Source organism: Echinops telfairi, unplaced genomic scaffold (assembly GCF_000313985.2).
Source record: "Echinops telfairi isolate 266 unplaced genomic scaffold, ASM31398v2 ScPeMD7_2;HRSCAF=8, whole genome shotgun sequence".
In the NCBI taxonomy this organism is placed as follows: domain Eukaryota; kingdom Metazoa; phylum Chordata; class Mammalia; order Afrosoricida; family Tenrecidae; genus Echinops; species Echinops telfairi.
In genome coordinates, this window is record NW_022103898.1 from 764881 (window position 1) to 786293 (window position 21413).

Genomic DNA, 21413 nt, shown 5'->3' on the forward strand with positions numbered 1-21413 from the left:
CCCCCCCGTCTCCAAAGGCTTTATTTTATTGGTCAGTGTGCTCTGGAAGGAGACAGGACGTCAGTTCTGCTGCTCCCAACCCCAGAAGAAGAGCTGTGCCCAGGACAGGCGCAGTGCCAACGGCCCACGGGGACAGGCCTGCTCTGTCTGCCTCTTACTCCTAGATCCAGTCACAGCCACAAGATTGTAGTCCACCAGTTCCTCCAGCTTAAACCGGAGGCCAATTTCTTTCTCTGCATTTTTGACCGAATCACTGCCATGAATGATGGTCCTGCCAACTTGAACACAGAAGTCCGCTCGGACGGTGCCTGGCTAAGAATCTGCTGGGTCGGTGTCTCCCAGCAACACCTGGCCGGTCTTCACCACATTCAGCTCCTCCCAGACTGTGGCCACAATGGGCCCGAGTTCAAGCACTTCACCAGCCCTGGGAAGAAGGGTGGTCTTTCAGGTCCATGGAGCGCTGCTTCAGGTGTTCCCCGGAGGCCTGAACGAACTTCATGGCCACCAGACGGAATCCTTCAGCTCACAGCGTTTGATGATGTCGCCCACCACACAGTGCTGCCTGCCTGCCTTCTGGCGTGACGGTGATGAAGGCGCACTCATTGTTGGCCATGGTGCAAGCCAGGGGGTGGGGGAGCGGTGGCTGGATCCGTGGAGCTGGATGATTTTGTTTTTTGAAGGCCTTACTTTACCAATCAAAAGAAATCATCAATCTTTTATTTTAGTGTGCTTTTCAAATAGACTTATTTATATCCAAGTATCTAAAACCAAAACCAAAACCAACTTGTTGGTTATTTGCTGATACAACTGTATATAAAACAAACAAACAACGTGCAGTCAAGTCGACCCTGATTCATAGCAACCCTACAAGACAGATTGGGGTCTAGGGTTTTTTTTTAATTTAATTAATTGATTTTTTCATAGTTTTATTAGGGGCTCATACAACTCTTATCACAACCCATCAATACATCATTTGTGTAAAGCACATTTGTACATTCGTTACCCTCATCATTCTCAAAACATTTGCTCTCCACTTAAGCCCATGGCATCAGGTCCTCTTTTTTCCCTTCCCTCCCTGCTCCCCCCTCCCTCATGAGCCCTTGATAATTTATAAATTATTATTTTGTCATGTCTTGCCTTGTCCAAAGTCTCCCTTCACCCACTTTTCTGTTGCCCGACCCCCAGGGAGGAGGTCACATGTAGATCCTTGTAATCGGTCCCCCCTTTCCAACCCACTCTCCCTCTACGCTCCCAGTATCGCCACTCACACCACTGGTCCTGAAGGGATCATCTGTCCTGGATTCCCTGTATTTCCAGTTCCTAACTGTACCAGTGTACATCCTCTGGTCTAGCCAGACTTGCAAGGTAGAATTGGGATCATGATAGTGGGAGCTGACAAAGGGATCAGTTATCAGGCATCAAAGAACAAAAAATCATATCATTGTGTGCTCACCTCCATGATATGATCACTGAAGACAATTGGGTGCATAAGCAAATGTGGCGAAGAAAGCTGATGATGCCTGGCTATCAAAAGATATATCATCTGGGTCTTTAAGGCTTGAAGGTTAACAAGCGACCATCTAGCTCAGAAGCAACAAAGCCCACATGGAGGAAGCACACCGGCCTGTGCGATCACAAGGTGTCGAAGGGATCAGGTATCAGGCATCATCAGAACAAAAAATATTACCATAGCGAATGAGGGGGGGAGTGCGGAGTGGAGACCCAAAGCCCATTTGGAGGGATCTAGGGTTTTTGAGGCAGGTGATTGTTCAGGAAGCAGACAGCTTCATCTTTCTCTCAAATATTGGCTGGTGGGGTTTGCACTGCTGACTTTGAGGGTAGCAGCCCAGTGCTCACCCACCACACCTCCAGGGCTCCTAAATTGTTCAAAGTAGCATCAAAATCACAAGAGAGACATAAACAGTCCTTCATGGAACCGAAAAGAGCAGAGATTTAACATAGCCTCGTGGAAAACAACTATTGTCCACGAGCTCTAACCAGGCATAAGACTAACATTCAGACATAATGTAGCAAAGGCAAGCTATCAGAATATGACAAACAGAAAAAAGACATGAACTCATCGATTCTGTGCAACCAGCTCAAAACCAGGCTTATGTACTACCATACAGCATAAGCAACCCCATTTTTAAAATGTATATAGTAATCCCTTGGTAAGATTGACTTAAATCAACAGGAAATCAGGTCATGGATAAACTATTTGACTTGGCAGACTTTCAGATGGAAAGATTTTATTCAAACCCATTGAATGGGTTGAAATTTTGACTTTGGTCCTTCTGAACTATTAAAGAAAAAATTCACAATGTGACACAATTCTGAGTGTGTCCAAAGAGTAAGGGCATTGTGGGTCCTATGGATTGAATTACACTCCCCATCTCAAATATGTGTCAACTTGGCTAGATCATGATCCTTATCATTCTCCTATGTGAACCTTAAGCTGTATGGCATTAATGAGGCAGCGAGGGTGAGGCACCACTCGTTGTGTTATGAGACAGGGTCCAAGCTACAGCATCTTGAATACATCTCTTTTGAGATATAAAAGAGATTTTCAAAATCAATAGAAATCAGAGGGGCAGCTCTTCTTTCTTGGAAAGAAAGAATTGCTGAGAGTAAAGCCTATCCTTGGTACCCAGGGCCCCTGTGCTGAATGAAGCCTTCCCAGGAGCAGGAGACAGAGAGAAAGCCTGTCTCTAGCCGGCACTCTGAATTCAGATGTCTAGCTTCCGAAACTCCGAGATCATCACTTGGTTAGTTAGAGCGTTTGTGCTACAGCAGCACTGGATACATCGGAACAATTGTGGGGATGTCTCAGGACTGGGCAGTGTTTCTTTCTGCTGTGCATGAGGTCACTGTGGGTCAGAAGCAACTTGATGGCACCTAACAGCAGCAGCATTAGAAAACTGACAATAAGGAAAACTCTTCTTTGCTCTAGGACACGTCTTTAAGACATTTCAGACAGAATTAGCTCAGTTTTGTTGGGAGACAGTTTGTGGTCAGATAAAGTGTTATCAGAGGACCAAGAAGACACAGAAAGACATGAATGAGGAACAGACAGACAGCAAAGGAACGGAGGAGGTCGGGGCTGAGTTTTGACCGTGCAGTGCCTTTCATTGTCCGTCGGTTTGGAGGTGCTGTGGTACGTGGAGGCACAGTGGGCTGCCAATGGGGCCAGCGAGCTCAGCAATCTGAGCCCCCCAGCTGCGGGTCAGGAGAAAGGTAAGCTGCTGCCTCGCTGCACCATTGATGGTTCAGAAGCCCTGGGCAGCAGTTCTGACCCGAGAGTCGGCATCCTCAGCAATGGGTTTGGGTGGGGGTTTGGCTGGCAGGGAAGCCATTTCTTGGAGACTTCCAGATTCTAGGAAAAATAGGCATCCCATTGTGGTTGCACAATAGGAGCCTCCCGTTTCTAATTCACTGCTCAGAAAAACTAGCTCACCCAGTTCAAAGGAACTTTAAGGTAGCCCTGGTTTTCTAGCATGTTTTCAGTGAAATCATGCCATTGCTCCAGAAACGAGCGAGGGTGGGGAGCTGTGATAGGTAAGGTTTTGTGTCAACTTGGCTGGGCCGGGATTCTCGTGGTTTGGCAGTTAAGACCTAGTCCTCTTCTGGGGTAAGATCTCCTGAAGGGTGCAGCCAGCCGGCCTGCTTTTTGCTGTGTCTGGCTCCTGCACCTGGCTCATCCTCCTCCAGCTCTTTGGACTTGAAGCAAAGGTTTGCCATATAACCTGCCGAACCTGGGAGCCGTTCGCAGCCTGCCATCTTACCTTGGATCGGTTTGTCTCTGAAACTAGAAGCCTGCCCCCTTCCTGGCTTTGCTTCTCTAGAGAGCCCAGCTAGTGTGGCTGAAGGTGACCTTGACCTGTCATTGGAAGGGGTATTTCCCATCTTATTGAACCAGGGAAGACATGTGCTATTGAAATCTCTATGTCCACAGAAACCCAAAATGTGCATAGGGGCTACAATGCATGTACAAACCTGAATGGGCACTTCAGAAACAAAAGGTGAGTTCGCACTTACTGGGTTGAAATCTTAACTCTCTCAAGGTCAGCCAGGTTTGCTCTGGGTTTTGCTTCCTGTACCCATGATGCTCCCTACACCCATGATGCTTCCTTGACCCAGGATGCTCCCTGTACCCACGATGCTCCCTGTACCCACAATGCTTCCTATACCCACAATGCTCACGATGTGTTAAACCTGGGAGAATCATGGCAGCAGCCTCTGTATCATGTAGCATGTGCAAATGTAACCCTAAAGGAATTGCTAATTATAGTTTCTAAAGGGGCTCAAAGCAGAGAATGCCAGAAAGATGCTTACATGTGTTTCATTGGCTGTGCAAAGGCATTCGACTGCATGGCTATAATACACTGTGGGTGACCTTCAGAAGAAGGGATTCCTGAACACTTCATTGTGCTCGTGTGGAATTTGTACTTAGATCAAGAGGGAGTTGTGTGAGCAGAACAAAGGAATACTGCGTAGCTTAAAATCAGGAAAGGGGCATGTCAGGGTTGTATCCTCTCACCAAACCAATTCAATCAGAGAAGCTAGAGTATATGAGGAAGAGTGTGGCATCAGGATTGGAGGAAGGCTTGTTAACAACCTGAGCTATGCCGATGACGTAACCTTGCTCGCTGAAGGCAAGAAGGAATTGAGGCACTTGCTGGTGAAGACTGAGGATTCTAGCCTTCAGCATGGATTACAACTCACTGTAAAGAAGACCCAAATCCTCTCAACTGGACCAAAAGGTAACATCATGCTAAATGGAGAAGAGATTGACATGGTCAAGGATTTTGTCTTACTTGGATCTACAATCAATGCTCATGGAAGCAACCGTCAAGAGATCAAAAGATGTATGGCCTTAGGTAAATCTTTAGAGTTTTGAAGGACAAAGGTGTTTCTTCAGGACCCAGGTGCCCCTGACCCAAGCGCGGGTATTCTCCACTGCATCAAATGCACGTGAAAGGTGGACATCAAATAAGGCAGACCGTGGACGAATCGGTGCATTTGAATTGCGGTGCTGGAGAAGAAGGCTGACTCACGGACTGCTAGGAGGACAGACAGACCTGTCTTGGGAGGAGTGCGGCCAGAGGGCTCCTTAGGGGCAAGGACGTGAGGCTTCATCTCACAGACTTCGGACAGATTGTCAGGAGAGACCAGTCCCTGGAGAAAGACGTCATGCTGGGTCAAGTGCAGGGGCGGAAAAGGAGGCGGGCCCTCACGGAGAAGGACGGACACCGTGGCTGTGTCCCTGGGCTCAGGCACAGGGGCAATGGCGAGGACCGGGCGAGGACCCCGTTCTGTCGTGCCCGGGGTTGCAATGGGTCGGAGCCCACTCGATGGAGCCCGGCCCCCACAACAAAGAGGTTACATCGTGTGAAGGTCCCTGTCACACTTCCTCGCTGGTACTTGGAAGGGCCTTCTCCATGTTGGACACGCTAATGGGTGTACCAGGAGCCCCGGTGGTGTAGCCGTTACACACTGGCCTGCTAACCACAGGTCAGTTTGAATCCACCATTTGCCCCTCGGGAGAAAGACAGGGCTTTCTGCTCCTGTAAAGCATCACCGTCGCGGAAACCCACAGGGGCAGCTCTACCCTGTCCTGTAGGGCCGCTGTGAGCGGAATGGACCCGGTCGCAGTGAAATGAAGACGTGTCAGGGTCTCTGATGTGCTTTTAGTTTGCATTTCCCTAATGGCTGATGGCATTGAGCACTCCTTCACGTGTTTAATTCTCCATTTTCATCTATGCTGAAGTGCCTGTTCAACTCTTATGCCAATGTTTTTTTAAAACCAGGGTATTGTTCGGTACTGTCGAATTGGCTGTAACTCGTAGCAACCCTGTGCATAGCAGAACCAGGCAGCGCCTGGTCCCCCGTGGATATGTTTGAGCCCACTGTGCAGACGTGTCATTCCATCTAGTCGGGCTCGAAAAATCTCCCCATGCAATCTTCAGCTTTGTTTCTACTGCTAAAACTCCATTGTCCAACAATGGATCTGTCCTTTTTGTTTCCAACTTCCACATTCCAACCACCAGCAGTTATCAGTGCATCTTGACTGTGTATCAGGCCCATTTCAGGCTGAAGAAGTTGGTAGAATTTTTCATTTTATAGTTGGCTTTGATGCTGGGGCATAAACGTGAACAATGATTGGACTAACTGGAATCTTTGTAGACATGTAGATAGTACCCTATCACACAGCGTTGTTTTTCAAGATCGATCTAGAAATGTTCTTTTTGTGATGAATATAACAGCAGTCCTCTTGAGTTTATCCTTCCCAGAATAGCAGGACATAGGCTTGCCCAGTTCAAAACGGCCAGAACTGTGTCATTTCGACTCACTGATGCTCAGGGCATCCATCTTTGGGTGTTCATTTTGGCAACTTCCACTGCTCCTGGATTCACACTTTGTACATTCCATGTTCTTATTATAATGGATGTTTGCTGCAGTTCCTTGTTGCTTTTCTTATTACCAAGTTTGAAGAGTTCTTGCTATGTTCTGAATGTTAATACTGCATCAGGTATACAATTAACAACTACTTTCTCCTAGGCAGCTTCATGATAAAGGTAGATGATGTTGAAGTTGTCAAAGATTTTGTCTTGCTTGGATCACAGTCAGTGCTCATGGAAGGAGTCGTCAGGTGACCAAAAGACGAGTTGCATTAGGTAAATCTACTGCAGAAGCCCTCCTGAGGGTACTGGCAAGCAAGGGTGGGACTTTGAGGACCCGGGCACACCTGACTGAAGCCATGCATGTTCAGTTGCCTCCTATGGTGTGACAGTTGGACGTTTACGTAAGGAAGCCCTGAAAAGAACAGATGCATTTGAATTGCGGTGCTGGCAACGGGTATTGAAAGTACCGCGCACTGCGGACAGGACAGACCCGTTCGTCTTGGGAGAACGGCCAGAGTCCTCCTTGGAGGCAAGCACGCGAGACCTCATCTTACAGACCCGGGCAGATTGCCGGGAGAGTAAACGAGTCCCAGGAGAAGGGGTCATGCTTGGCGAAGCCCATGGCATCAACGGAGAGCAGGCCCTCGGCCAGCGGGATCGACGTCAGGCCGAGGAGCAATTGCAGGGGTGGCGCAGGCCTGGGCGGGGCTTCCTTCCGCTGTGCAGGGAGGGTCACATGGGTCAGAACTGACTTGATGGCACCTAGCAGCAGCAGCGAGCACGACAACGATGACTTATCTCTTCATTCTCTTCATGGTTCTTTCAAAGGGCAGAAAAGTTTTATTTTCGCCCAGACCAGCAGAGGCAGCAGCCGGAGCAGCCGCCACCTGTGCCCTCTCCCGCCCGCCCCGGGGTCTCTTTCCCCCTTCCTCCTCCTCCTCCTCCACTCCCCCTTCCTCCCCCGCCCGCCCACAGGGCCCCCCTCGCCTTCCAGCCCGCCCCTGTTGTTCCTCCCCCGGCCTCCCACCCTTCCCCTTCCCGCCCGCTCCCCCTTTCCCCCTCAGTCGCCTCGCGCCTGCAGTTTTTGGCTTTCACCCCCACCAGTGACCAAAGACTTGACCACTCAAAGTCCAGCTCCCAGAACACTGCTCGACATGGACACCGGTGTGATTGAAGGTGGATTAAATGTCACTCTCACCATCCGGGTACTTATGCATGGAAAGGAAGTTGGCAGTATCATGGGAAAGAAAGGAGAGTCGGTTAAGAAGATGCGGGAAGAGAGTGGTGCACGTGTCAACATCTCAGAAGGAAATTGTCCTGAGAGAATGATCACTTTGGCTGGACCCACTAATGCTGTCTTGAAAGCCCTTGCTATGGTCTTGGACAAACTGGAGGAGGACATCAGCAGCTCTACGACAAACAGACCCCCCAGTCAGCCTGGGGCTGGTGGTCCCTGCGAGTCAGTGTGGCTCTCTCCTTGGGAAAGGTGGTTGCAACATCAAAGAAATTCGAGAGAGTACAGGGGCTCAGGTTCAGGTGGCTGGAAATATGCTTCCAATTCAACTGAGCGGGCCATCACTATTGCTGGCATTCCGCAATCCGTCACTGAGTGTACCAAGCAGATCTGCGTGGTCATGTTGGAGATGCTCTACCAGTCCCCCCCAAAGGGCATGACCATCCCGTACCGGCCCAAGCCGTCCAGTTCTCCGGTCATCCTTGCAGGTGGTCAGGACAGGTAAAGCACAGGAAGCGACAGTGCAAGCTTTCCCCATACCACCCCGTCCAGGTGCCTCAACCCTGACCTGGAGGGACCACCTCTAGAGGCCTATACCATTCAAGGACAGCATGCCATTCCACAGCCAGATTTGACCAAACTGCACCAGTTGGCAATGCAACAGTCTCATTTTCCTGTGACGCATGGCAACACCGGATTCAGTGGCATTGAATCCAGCTCTCCAGAGGTGAAAGGCTATTGAGGTTTGGATGCGTCTGCTCAGACTACTTCTCATGAACTCTCCATTCCAAATGATTTGATTGGCTGCATAATTGGGGGTCAAGGCGCCAAAATCAATGAGATCCGTCAGATGTCTGGAGCGCGGATCAAAATCGCGAACCCAGTGGAAGGATCTACTGATAGGCAGGTTACCATCACTGGATCTGCTGCCAGCATTAGCCTGGCTCAACATCTAATCAATGCCAGGCTTTCCTCGGAGACGGTGGCATGGGGAGCAGCTAGAACCACGCAGATTCATCCATAACCCCTTTCTGCCGTTCACCACCACCCATGATCCATCTGCGTAGTTTCTGAACCGTCAGCAATTCCAGGTTTTAAATAGTTTGTAAATTTTCAGTTTCTACACTTGATCATCCACTCGTGACTTTTTAATTAAAGCATTTTAATTCCTTTCTCTGTTCAGCTGTTAATGCTGAAATCCATATTTAATTTTACAAACTCCTGTTTTTTTGGTTTTGTTTTGTTTTGTTTGGCTCATGAATTTTTTTCTGTTTGTCATGGATATGTAAGAGTGGAATATTAATACATTTCAGTGTAGTTCTGTAATGTCAGGAATTTTTCCAAAAAAATTAAAAGATGGACTGGAATTTTTCCTTTGTGAATAGAAAAAAAAAAGAAAAGTTTTATTTTCATGAACTCTCAACTGGATCACGATTTCCGTGTTGTATCTAATAAATCTCTGTCTAACCCCACATCACAAATATATTCTCCAAGAGGTTTTACATTTAGGCCTCCTAGTCTATACACCACAGGCTGCCAGAAGAGAGAACAAATCAGTCTTAGAAGAAATACAGCCAGAAAGCCCCTTGGAACTGAAGATGGAAAGGTGCGCTTCGCATCCTTTGGGCGTGTCAGGAGCGGCCAGTCCTGGGGAAGGGCTCTTGGTAAAGTCACTGCTGGTAGGTGCCTTCGAGTCAGTTCCAACGCATAGTGACCCGAGGTTCACCTGCTCAGCCCTCTGCCAGCCTCACAGCTGTTCTGAGGGTTGAGCCCATCACTGTCACCACGGTGCCAGTCTATCTAGTCAAGGGGCTTCCTCTTCAAATAGGATGTCCTCCGGGGACTTCTCTTTCCTGCCAACACGTCCAAAATACACGAGAAGTCTCACCATCTGTGATGGGCTTTTTGTGCCAACATGGCGCCGGTAAGAAGACAGGGGTGGAGTTTAGCCTGTCAATCAGGTCGCAGCTTGATGACCTCCTTTGGAGGTGCTCCTGAGATCAATGGCTATCTGGAGCCCCCCACCTCCCCACCTTCACCTTCCTATTGATGAGCCACGCTGACCTGCAGGAGCCCTGTGATGCGGCCACTGCCATTGGATCCACAGGACTCTGCACCTACCGGCCTGTGTGCTTCTGAATTCTGCATCATTGCATGTGGCTGTGTGAGTCTGAAGAGGGACTTATGGACTAGTATCGGACTTATGGACTTGATCTGGACTGGGTTGGGATGTTTTATTGATGCTTGATTACTTCTTGATATAAATCTCTCTCACACATATGTGAGTGTCACTGGATTTGTTTCTCTAGTTCTGTGGCCCCAACATGCCATCCATGTCTCTAAGGAGCATCTGGCTGTACTTCTTCCAAGACTGATCTGTTTGTCCTCTTGGCAGTCCACAACACTTTCAACATTAGCCACTGTCACCACAAGTCAAATACATCGATTCCTCTTTGGTCTTCCTTTTGATGTCCAACCCACACATGCGTATGAGGAGATTAAAAACACCATGGGTTGGGTCAGGTCACCCTGTCCTCAAAGTAACATCCTTGCTTTTAACACTTTGAAGATGTCTCATGCAGCAGAGTTACTCAATGCAACGCTTACTTTGATCTCTTGACTGCGGCTTCCGTGAGCACTGTTTATGGATCCAAGAAAGAAGACAAAATCCTCAACAACATCAACCTTTCCTTCATTTGCCATGATGCACCTACAGTGGCGTCTCCTTGGCATTGGGTCGGAGTCCATACTGAAGGCTGCCTCAAGTAGGTCAACAAAATAGAGGCAGACCCTCACCGCAACTGATTGGCACAGTGTCTTCAACAGTGGGCTCAAACAGGGCAATGATGGGGGCCCGGGGCCAAGCAGCAGTTCATTCTGCTGTACTTCAGGTCTCCATGAGCCCAACTGGACAGCAACTAGCAACAGTGCTGCCAGACCCCCTGTACAGAGTACAAGGCATGAGTTAACCTTTTCTTTTGAATATAGATATACAATTGTTGAAAAGACTATTTTTGTTTGTTTTCCCACTGAATTGCCTTTGCTTGTCTGTTGCAAACCAGTTGTCCATGTCTGGGCCTCATTTGGAACTTTATTCCCCGCCATCCATTTCGCTGCCTTAATGCCAATTAAATTGGGGTGTCTTATTGTCGTTAGGTGCCACCGAGTCAACATCAACTCACACTGACCCAACGTACAACAGAACGAAACACTGCCCGGCCCTGCCCCGTCCTCACAATGGTTACCTTTGAGCCCATTGTTGCAGCCGCAGAGCCAATCCGTCTCACTGAGGGCCTTGCCCTTTTCTGCTGACCCTCTACTCCACCAAGATGATGTCCTTCCCCAGGGGCCGGCCCCTCCTGGTACCGCGTCCACAGTAAGCGAGGTGTGTCGCCACCATCACTTCTAAGATGCGTCTGCTTCTTAGAAGATCCGTTCTTCTTCGGAAGCAGACTTGGTCTCTCCTGGCGGTCCACGGTACAGTCACTATCCTATGCTGCTGGGATAGGGGCTCACAGGGGCTCACTGGGGACCTCAGGGTTGGTTCACTGCGCTGCTCTCTCCACTCATCCTCTGATCGAGCCTCCTGTCAGGCCATGCCGCCCTGAAAATGTTTGATGCAGCCGACAGCCACCTGCACCCTGTGCAGGGCACCTGAGGAGAGTTCTCCCCTTGTGAGTGCAGCTACTTACTGTGGACAGACCCATGGCCGCAGGGCTCACAGCCACGCCTAGGATACTCCCCGAAAACCCAACTCCACCTGCTGCCATCGAGTCCATGCAGGCTCCCAGCCACCCTGGTACCTCGGTTCTCCAGGGCGATAAACCAGTATGGGAGCATATGGCCTCATCTTCCTCCTGAGGAGCAGCTGGTGGGTTTGAACCACCACCTGTACTATTAGCAGTCCAATACTCAGTCAACAGCGCCACCAGAATGCTCCCAGGCATTCTCAGCAGGGTTTAACTCAGCTCTGAGCAGGAATGATGGGGGTGGGGGTGCTCCTCTGCCCGTTGCCAACCACCTGGGCCTGCAGCTTCCCCACTCGACCCTGGACTGTGGCCAACCTGGGTCCGGACCTGGCCCCATTTCTGGTGACAATCGGCACTGTGGAACATGACTCAGGGGTGTCTACTACTCACCACGGGGCAGGTCCTGAACCCTCCTGGCCAATGCAGCACCCAGGGCTCTCCCTGCTCCCCACTGGACCCCGCTGTGACCTCACTCTCCTCCCCCCCAGAGAATATCCGCAGCAGCTTCTGCCAGGTGCCCCCCACCCCCATGTCCCGGTCTGTCCTGGAGGCCCTGGAGCTGTCCACAGGCATGAAGTGTGACCCCCACGAAGGCTGCTCTCTGCACCTCCGAGTACTCGCCTCCGTCACGCTGCGCGGTGAGGCGCCCCCTCAGCTGCCTGGGTGGGAGCAGGGCCCTGACCAAGGCCAGGTCACTGCCCTGACAAACTATCACCATAGCCATAGTGGATGGGACTGTTAGTCCTCCCATGATCCCATGGGGCTGCAGGCTGGGTGTTGCCAAGGTCAGGGGTTGGACAGGCATCCTGGGGTGCCCAGCCTGACCTGTGCCTGACCGTGACCCTGCCCATCCCCCATCCCCATCAGAGGGCCTGCAGGGCCTGGAAGTCTGCACCTCGAGTCTCGACACCCAGAAAATGCAGTGTCAGGGTGTGCGGGTGTCACGGGCCTCCCGCCAGCTTCATTCAGGACAGCAGGTGAGGTGGGGGGGCTGGAGTGGGGACACGCCTAGGGCCCTCCACACCCTGCCAGTCCAGCTCCCAAGACTTCCCCTGGCACAGTGACTGTCCTGCCCTGATGCCGACTGCCCCCAATCCACCCCACCCTGGGCCCCGGTGGTGCCAGCCTCTGAGGCCTGGCTCAGGGCAGGTGGGCAGCTTGTCCGGTCGGCCCAGCTCCAGGTACAGTTTGGCTGCTTCCAAGTCAGCGTGGCCCAGCACCTCCATGTCACTCTGAGAACCACCCCCTACTTCTGTGGGGTCCAGCTGGACCAGCAGTACCACGTGGAAGGTGAGCCCCCTTAATCCAGTCCTGGGACAGCTGCCAATGACCTTTAGGGACTGCCTTAGGCTGGCTTTTTGCAGGGGGCTGGAGCCAATGTGGGGAGGAGTTGGAGGGCAGGGAGGAGGAGTGACTGGGGTCAGTGAGGGACCCAGCAGGCCCTCATGCTAGTCCGCTCCCAGCTGCCTGCTTGGGTGAATGGGCAGATACCCAGATGAGGGGTCAGGGCACTGCCCACCAGCCTCTGGCCTTTGCAGACTGCAGAGACGAAGACCTGGGAGAGAACATGCCCGAGTGCATGGGTGAGTCTACAAACCCGCCCTGGAAGAACCCCCCTCCCGGGTTCTCAAGTGGGCAAATGAGTCCCAATGCCTGGACCAAGGGAGGGGGAGTGGAGCTCTGTGACCCCACTACCTGCCACCCCTGCAGCTGGGAAGCTCACCTACCAGGTGCACCGAGGGCAGAAGGCCATCCTGGTGGAGGTACCCAATGCCCTGGGGGGCGCCGACTACTATGTGCGGCTCTGCTTGCGGTGGCTCACATGTAAGGACGTTGGCCCCACGGTTCGGGTGAGCAACCCCTCTGAGTCACCACGGCCCCTCTGCGCCCCCCAGCCGGGCCCTGCCCCCAGCCCGTTCCCTCTCCCTCGATGCAGGTACCTAGAAATGCTGTCTCCAGGAAGGTGTCTCTGCCCTACCGCCAAGCGCTGCCCTGTCTGTGCCTGGAGGTCAGCAGGGGCTCAGACTCGGGAAAAGGGGGGGTGGGGGAGAAGGGGAGCCCAGCGCTGATCCCTCCCCTTCCTCAGGGCTGGTTTGCGACCCCCGATGCCGTTCGGATCCAGATGTGCCCCTTCAAAGATGGTAAGGGCCTGTGTTCCCAGGGGCTGCTGCTGGTCGGGGCAACAGGGGCGACAGGGCCGGAGCCCAAGGACAGGATCTGGGCTGAGTCCGGAGAAGGGGGTGCTGTGAAGAGACCCGGCCCAAGTAGGAGTCGGAAGCGCGGTGTGTGCTGACCGCAGGTAGCCGCTGGTGCTGGTGCGGCCAGCGGGGCAGAGCCTGGTGAGCTGCCAGGGCACTGTGTATCCTAGCGCTGGCCCCACCCCTGTCCACGGGGACTGGGTTAAGGCTCTAGGACCTTCCCCCATTCAGTCCAGGGACCCTGGCCTCCGAGTCTCACAGGTATGGGGGGGACAGTGGGCCAAACCAGCAGGGCTGACCGGTGGTGGCAGACCCTGCAGGCATCCAGGCGCTGTGGGACACCATCCAGTACCACCCGGGCAGCCAGGTGCTGAGCTGGGCGCCCACCTGCCCGGTGAGCGGCCGCGTGAGCCTCTGCTGGCTCTCAGACCCTGGTGCCACCTGCAGCGAGCTGTCCGACTCAAGCCGGCCGGCCCATGGCAAGGTGAGTATCGCCCCCCTGGGGGTGGGCTCTGCAGGGTAGCCGAGCCTTGACCTGAGCACCTCACAGGTCCGGTACCCACTGGTGGACACGCAGCCCCAGCTCTGCCTGCAGGTGAGAAGGTGCCCATGCAGGGTGGGGGGGTTGGAGGGGGCACCCGGCACCTGACCCAGTCCGGGGGTCGCAGCTCCCGGTTGTCCTGCAGAGCCCCTCCTGGTCCCACGTGAGGGTGGGGGCGGGTTCCGCAGAACCAGGCCTGGCCTTGCGGGGTGGCCCCTACAACGTGCCCAGCGAGCCCCCCCTCTCCGTAGTTCTCCACACTCAGGGGCTTCTGGGTGCGGTGCCCCTTCGCCCAGAGACGCTTCCCAGGTGAGCTGGGAACTGGGGGGCGGGGGGGCGGGGCAGGGGCGGGTCATGCGGTGCAGACCAACAAGTGGCATTCTTCACGGTGTAGACGCCCTGAGTGGGGGTCTGAGGTCCACCAGTGGAGAGAGGAGGGAGGCAGGGTCCTGGTCTAGCAGGCCCTGGTGGGAGTGGGGGGACCTAGGCCAGTAGCCAGGGGATGAGGCTGGTCTGCTGGCGTGGGCCCCGTCCTCCTCCGTGGGGGTCTCACCCCTCCACCCATCCCCAGCCTGGAAGATGACGGTTCAGCCCGCTCCATCCCAGGGCTTCCTCCGCGCCACCTTCTTCTCCCCCAGCCCCGCTCGCTTCCAGGTGCGCCTGTGCAGCTGGTGGGAACCTCCGCTCGCCCCCTGCGGCCTGGCGCTGGACGCCACGCCCCTCCCTGCAGCCTCGGTGAGCGGCTGGGTGGGGGCTCCACTGCCCCTTCTCCGCCTCCTGCCTTGCCGGTCCTGCCCCTTGGGCGTGCGGGGCTCTCTGTGCCTGACCTCCGCCTTCCCTGGCCAGGGCGAGCCCTCCGCGCAGCCCGCGGCCGCCTTCCTGGACCTGCCCTGGGATGAGGCCTGTGCGCCCGGCATCTGTGTCCAGGTGGGTGGTGCCCTGGGGACGTGGGCACCCGAGAATGGGGATGGGGGCGCGCTGACCGGCTGCCCTATGCCTGCAGGGCTGGAGGTCGGACGTGCGCTTCTCGGTTCCGCAGCAACTGTGCCACGTGCAGTGCAGTGAGGGTGAGTGCCAGGGGAGGAACGGGGCGTGGACTAGGGGCGGGCCCTGCTCTGCGCGGGAGATGGGGGTGGGGGTGGGGGGAGGTGAGGCCTGGGACCCTGTTAGGCTCGCTGGCCCCCTCCCAGCACCCCACCCCCCATGGCCTCAAGGCCCCCTGAGCTCCCCTTTGCCTTGGACCAGGCTTGTGAGGGCTTGGTCCTCCCTCCATATCCACCTCCCTCCCAGGGCCCCTGCCTCCAAAGGACGACCCACCAAGAGAGGACAGTGACGCAGACTGGACCCTGTAGCTCAGGGTCACTGAAGGGGCTGTGCAGGGTGGACACAGGCTGGAAAGTGACAGGCAGACCACCCCATGGCCCTTCACAAGACGCCCCCCAGGGGTCACAGGTCTCCCAGGGTCATCTGAGGCCCAGCACCCACAATGACTGCCCCAGGGCTGTGTGACCCGCTATTCCCCTCCCCACACCTACACACACACCCAGCAGAGCTTCCTGGCCGAGCCTGGGCCCCTCTCCCTGGCCAGGGAGGCCCTCGCCCAGGCCAGAGACCCTTGGCAGGCGCTGGAGGTCTGGTGAGTCTGCACTGACCCCATGGCTGCCTCTCCCCATAGCCGTCACCAGAGAGACTACAGCTGAGTTCCCGAGTCTCATTAGGAACAAGTAGGTATCAGGCCCAGGGCTCAGGTGGGGGGACCCCATAGCCTCAGACACCTAAGGCATCCCTTCTCCTCACCCACCCTCCCCCATCTCCCTGCCATTCCTGTCCCTCACAACATGAGGAGGGGTCTCACCTGAGCTCAGAGAACCTCAGGGGCGGGCGGGGGCTTTGGGGTCATTCCTTCCTGAGCCCCTTCCTGGGTGTTTGGGGTTCTCCTTCCCCAGGAGACTGGCCCTGACATACTCCTGACATTCTGTGCTTAATCAAAGGCTCCACCAGCCCCCAGGGGCTCTCAGACAGCCTGTGGACACAGCCTCCATCATTGCCCCAGAACCATGGGCCTGGCCTCCTGCCCGCCACCTGTCGGAAGTGCTCCCAGGACACCGGGCGTGTGGTGACCACCCTTTCCACAGCTGAAGGGCCAGTCCCATGGGGCACGGCCAAGGACCACCCCCGGCCTCCACCCCATACTGGGCCAGGATCCAAACCGAGCGGCCACGCAGACTCAGGTCTCCCAGCCCCCTGCCCTGCCCACCTGTTGGGGTTCACTCCCCAGAGGCTGCCTGGAGACTGGAACAGTCATACATTTCCAGACCCTGGGGGGCAGCTGTGTGTTGCCAGGCTCCAGCCATGGGCCCCTTCCCACATTGTCACCCGAGTCCCTGCTGAGGGCGGCCCTCACTGTCCTCGGCAGTCGAAGTGTGGTCCCCACCGGGCTCTGTTCTCAGTCGAGAGTGAAGCATGCTGGGGCCTGTCCACCCTGCATGCCCACTTCCAGGTCTTCGCCCTGGCTGTCCCCCCTCCTCTGGCCATGGTCATCAGGCCTGCCTGTCCCCTCTGCCCATAGCAGTAGGGACTTTTGTCCATGGCACCCTGCACCCCGGGACTGTGGGGGCCACCTGTTCTGCTCACTCAGTAAACACCTCTACACCCACCGCCTGGGCCCCCTAGCCTCTTCCCGGCAGTATAGCACTGAGTCAGCTGGAAAGGGCACCCCTGGAGCAAGGGGGGGTCAGGTGGCCCAGTGTGCCTGGTAGAACAGGGCAGAAGCCTCTAGGGCCCAGAGACCCCATCCAGAGGGCTCCTCCCAAGTGGGTTCAGCAAGGGTGAAGCTAGGGAGGGGGGCCTCAGAGGGGGCATCAGGTAGGCAGTACAGATGCTGAAGGAGCCCGCCCACTCCTTGTGGCCCAGCAGACCCTAGAACACCCTGAAGCACTCACACCCGCAGCCGCCCCCCATGTGTGTTTGAGGGTCTGCTTGCAGTGATCCCTGGTCTTGGCGTTCCTCGGGCCCCAGTCCTCCCACTGAGCAAGAGACCGAATGGGAGTGAAGACCCTCAGTGACCAGGCCCCAGCCACCTCACTTAGTGGTGAACCCCAAGCCCCACAAGGCAGGCAGGATGTGTATGCTGAGACACTGTAGGCAGACTCCTGGGCAGCAGGGACAGAAAGCCCATCAGGCACTCCTAGGGAAGCCATGAAGGGCGGGCACCACCAGCCACTGAACCCCAGGCCAGGCTGGAACATTAGAGGGTGGGTTTGGGACACAGAGACAGCTGTGGCCGTGGTACCCCGGACTCCAGGCACCCCAACAGGGCCAGGGCATGGGGCAGGGTCTGTGCTCTGTCCTTGATGCCTTCCTCATCACAGGAGAAAGCCTCTGGGGCTAATCCTTACAAAGAGACCCAGCCCTGACCTGGCCCAGGTTCCTCAGGTGGGAAGGGGAAGGGGGTCTGGGGGCTAGATCTCAGCTGACCAGGTGCAGGCTCTCGCACTCCCTGCCTCAACCCTGGTCAGCCCACAGAGGGGGAACCTGAGGCCCATCGGGGACAGTGGCTGTGCCCTTCTGCACACTCAGGTTTAGGGTAGATAATGCCCAGGTCCCACCCAGACCAGAGCCCGCTGCCGGAGGGCTCCCGCATGCTGCCGCCAGGTGGCGCTCGAGCGCAGAGCCTGGTCCTGAGCTGGACGCAGTCCTCACTTTGAGGGCAAAGTCCTGCAGCTACACCAGTGCCCCGCTGCTCCATGGGCCCACGGCCTGGGTCAGGGACTGTCCAGCCCCTGCCCCCAAGTCAACCCCACCCCAGGCCACGCCAGGATGGGTGGTGGGAGGCGGCCTCTGACAGTTGGGCAGACAGTCCTTCAGTTACCTGAGGTGAGCCTGGGGTGCTTTGTAGTCTGTCTGTCCATCTATCTGTCCCCCAGACACGCTGAGCTGCTATTGGGCTCCGTACCACCCAGCACGGGAGCAAGGCAAATTGACACAGCTCTGCCCTCCAGATGGGGGCCGTCTGGGGGTGCCAGGGCTGAGGTTCTTTGACGAAGGCTCTCAGTGCGGGAGCTGACCTTCCCGCAGGGGTGAGAGCAGCCAGCATTACTCGGACTGGTGGGTGTCAGGAGAACTTCGCGTGCACGTGTGTGCTGTATGTGCATGTGTGTGATGTGTGTTTCTGTGTGCATGTGCGTGAGCACATGTGTCATGTGTGCGTGTGTGCACGTGTGTGCCTGTGTGTGCACTCATGCGGTGGGGGGGGCTCAGTGGGGGCATGATCCTGGGCACATGTGTCACGTGTGTGTGTGCGTGTGCATGTGTGACCGTGTGTGTGCATGCACACAGGGAGAGGAAGGGAGGGGGGATCAGATAAAGCCTCCTGGGAGCAGAGATGGAGGGGGGCTGCGAGAGGCCTGCTTGCGGCAGGGTCCCCAGCTTCAGCGTCCCATGGCCAGAGCCAAGGTGAGAGGGAAAGGTGGGGAATACGCAGTGACAGGGACTGGATTAGTCTGGCCAGGATGTCAGAAGAGCTATCCCAACAGAAAAGGGGACGGAGGAGGTTGGGGCAGGGGGCGGGGGGGCGGATTGGCCACGGTGGGTCCTTGGGGCAGGTGGCCTAAGCAAAGGTTTTGGAATGGCGGTTGGAGGTCACTATTGGGACAATTTCTCAGAATAAATGTCCAGCCAGGGCTTGGCGTGGAGCAGGACTGAGGGTTTGATGGTGTCTCGGCAGCGGACAGACAGACAGAGTTTCACTTCCTCACAGACAACACCGTCACACACCCTCTCCAGAGAAACAGCAGTGCCCCAAGCCAAAGTTCATGGCCCCATCACCACAGGTGTCCCCGAGAGGTGGGGAGACTTTGAACCTGTAAAGTGAGAGGCAGTGGGTGTCCTGGTAGAGTGGGGAGAAGGGACCTGAGAGTGACCCCTCCTTGGCCCTGTGGGCACAGGATCTGGGATTGGGGGAGAACTGAGAAGCGTGGGGGAGCAGGTGGAAACTTAGTATGGGATGAGAGGATGGGGGAGGGCAGACTTGGGGGAGGGGTATGCCTGGACCACTGAGTCCACCAGTGCAGGGGTCCAGCTGACAGCGCCAGCCAGCTGCCTGGGACTTGGGGGATGGAGAGCCCCGCCCATCTGGAAGCCATTTGAGGGCAGGTGCTGGGGGCATGGGACAGAGGGCTCAGAGAGGGGTGGCCAGCACCTGCTCCACCCGCGCAGGCCAGTGCTCCCGTCCCAAGCCAACTTGCAGTCCGTGTGGGTGCCAGCACTGGCCTCTCAGGGTCCCAAGTAGCCTCATCAGGAAGGGCAACCATGGCAAACCATGCAGTCCTCTCCTCTTTTCTCCTCCCTGTTTCTTGTGGGGGTTGCTCCTGGGGACAGGCTAGGGAGAGTGGGCGGGAGGCAGCCTGGGCACAGGTCGGGGAGGGAAGAAGGAGCAGCTGCCGGGGCCAGGCTGGTGACCTCTGACCTGCCCCCAGAGGGGGCTGCCCGGAGGATCAGCTTACAGGCCCTGGAGGTCCAGGGACCCGCAGCTGCTGAGAGGGAGTGGCGGCACCCTCTAATGCGTCCCCAGAGCCCTGATGGGCAGGCTAAAGGTGGGGTTGAGGAGCATAGAGCCCCCTCCTCTCAGTGGGTGGGTGGGGGGTGTCTCAGGACTTCCTGTCCCTAACTATCTCCTGCCGATGGAAGGGTCTTTGTAAACACAGCCCAGGTCCAGGGCTCCCCGGGTCTCAGGACAAGTGGCCCTGCCTGCAGCCCCACCCCACCCAGGCCTCCAGGAGACTCCCGCCCTCACCTCAGGGAGGGGCCCTGGGATACTGCCCCTCAGGAGAGCCATCTAGCTCCTGCCTAGTCGCCCCTTCTCTGTCCTGGGACACCAGGGCCCAAGGGGGAACAGCGTGGTGACCAGGGCTGGTGTGAGCCCTCTGCCAGCGAGAGCCAGAGGGCAGGCCGCAGGCTGGGCACTGTCAGAGCCCTGCCAGCAAAGGCCGGCCTGTAAGGCTTTCCCGCAGCGTTGCAGCCAAAAGGCGGCATCGTCCTGAGCGTACTTCTGTCGCTGGTCACAGCGACTGGAACGTGTCTGTGAGTGCCCACAGGCGAAAGCACTGTACTGAGCTGTTGTTTGAATCTTCCCATGTGCCCCCACGGAGCCCTGGTTGAGGGGTGGGGGTGTTCTGTGCTGGGCTGCGAACTGCAAGGTCAGCAGTTCAAAACCACCAGCCCCTCTGAGGGAGACCAAGGGAGTTTTCTACTCTCCATGGAGCCAGCCTCTGACACCCAGGGGGCGGTTCTACTCTGTGTTACTGTGGGGGACGCTGGCGCTGGGAGTGGCTTGGACTCGAGGGTAGTGGGCGTTCGGGCATCTGCCTGCTTATGGGCGGCCGGACAGACTGTGGTGGGCTTCCTGTCTCCGTGAGGCCGGCAGCTATAGCATCCGTATTGCAAATGCCAGCAGGTCAGAGTAGGAGGGGACACCGGACAATCTGCTTCCAGAAACATTACCTGTTGATCGTCTTATCACTGTCAGATATTTAGGGCAGGAAGATGAGCCCCTCCGGGTGGAAGCACTCCCCTCCTCTGAGCGGAGTCCCCCTGGTGATGTGGATGCGGAAGCTTTCAGGACCCGCACTTGCTGGTGGGGCACGACTCCAGACGAGAGGAAAGGCTGCCACTCCTGGGAACCGAGGGAAGTGGACCGCACACAGGTCCTAGGCAGCGTGCGCTGAAACGGGCGGTCCTGGCCATGTAGAATCAGACTGGCACCGGGCTTGCCATGCTGGGAATGGCAGGTCCCAGAGAAGAGCATCTCATTCACCATTTCAAGATCTCTCCTGAGCTACGTCACTGCCCGTGATAGGCTATTTTCCTGTCATGCCACAATAAAGCCCCCTTAACAGGACCAAGATTCAAATGGACCCACTAATGCCACAGATGAGGCCCCCTGCTCCCACAAACAGTTCCAGTCTCAGAAACCCACAGGGGCTGCTTGCCCTGCTCTCGATGGCTGTGAGGAGACAGGAGCTCCCCATCCCGGCCTCCAAGGAGCATGCTGGCTGTACTTCATCCAAGGCAGGTTTGCTTGCTCGTCAGACAGCCCCTGCTCCGTTCCAGGTTCTTTGACCCCAGGGCGTTGATGTGTCTGCCGTCCTCGGTGGGAAACTGACACTGAGGGACCTCTAACGAGGACCAGGCTCCCACATAACAGAGGGACTCTGTAAAGCTAGTATTCCATGGCAGGAAAGCCAGTACTTCGGTAAGTTAGAGATAAAGCCCAAGTACTTTCTTTTTTTT

General features: G+C 55.9%; 1 protein-coding gene and 1 pseudogene across 1 annotated transcript in view; both read left to right on the top strand.

The window, feature by feature from the left end:
- Positions 1-17522, top strand: part of IL17REL (interleukin 17 receptor E like) — a 38563-nt gene extending 21041 nt beyond the window's left edge. The window contains exons 3-17 of the mRNA XM_045290556.1: positions 11873-12022; positions 12252-12361; positions 12560-12674; positions 12923-12967; positions 13095-13234; positions 13321-13392; positions 13471-13525; positions 13894-14066; positions 14133-14177; positions 14375-14432; positions 14695-14858; positions 14970-15050; positions 15127-15190; positions 15799-15847; positions 16115-17522. Coding sequence (XP_045146491.1) covers positions 11873-12022; positions 12252-12361; positions 12560-12674; positions 12923-12967; positions 13095-13234; positions 13321-13392; positions 13471-13525; positions 13894-14066; positions 14133-14177; positions 14375-14432; positions 14695-14858; positions 14970-15050; positions 15127-15190; positions 15799-15847; positions 16115-16262 — 1469 coding nt within the window. The 3' untranslated portion in view covers positions 16263-17522. The remainder of the gene's footprint in view (positions 1-11872; positions 12023-12251; positions 12362-12559; positions 12675-12922; positions 12968-13094; positions 13235-13320; positions 13393-13470; positions 13526-13893; positions 14067-14132; positions 14178-14374; positions 14433-14694; positions 14859-14969; positions 15051-15126; positions 15191-15798; positions 15848-16114) is intronic.
- Positions 7408-8674, top strand: LOC101654570 (annotated as a pseudogene).
- Positions 17523-21413: the final 3891 nt, after the last annotated feature.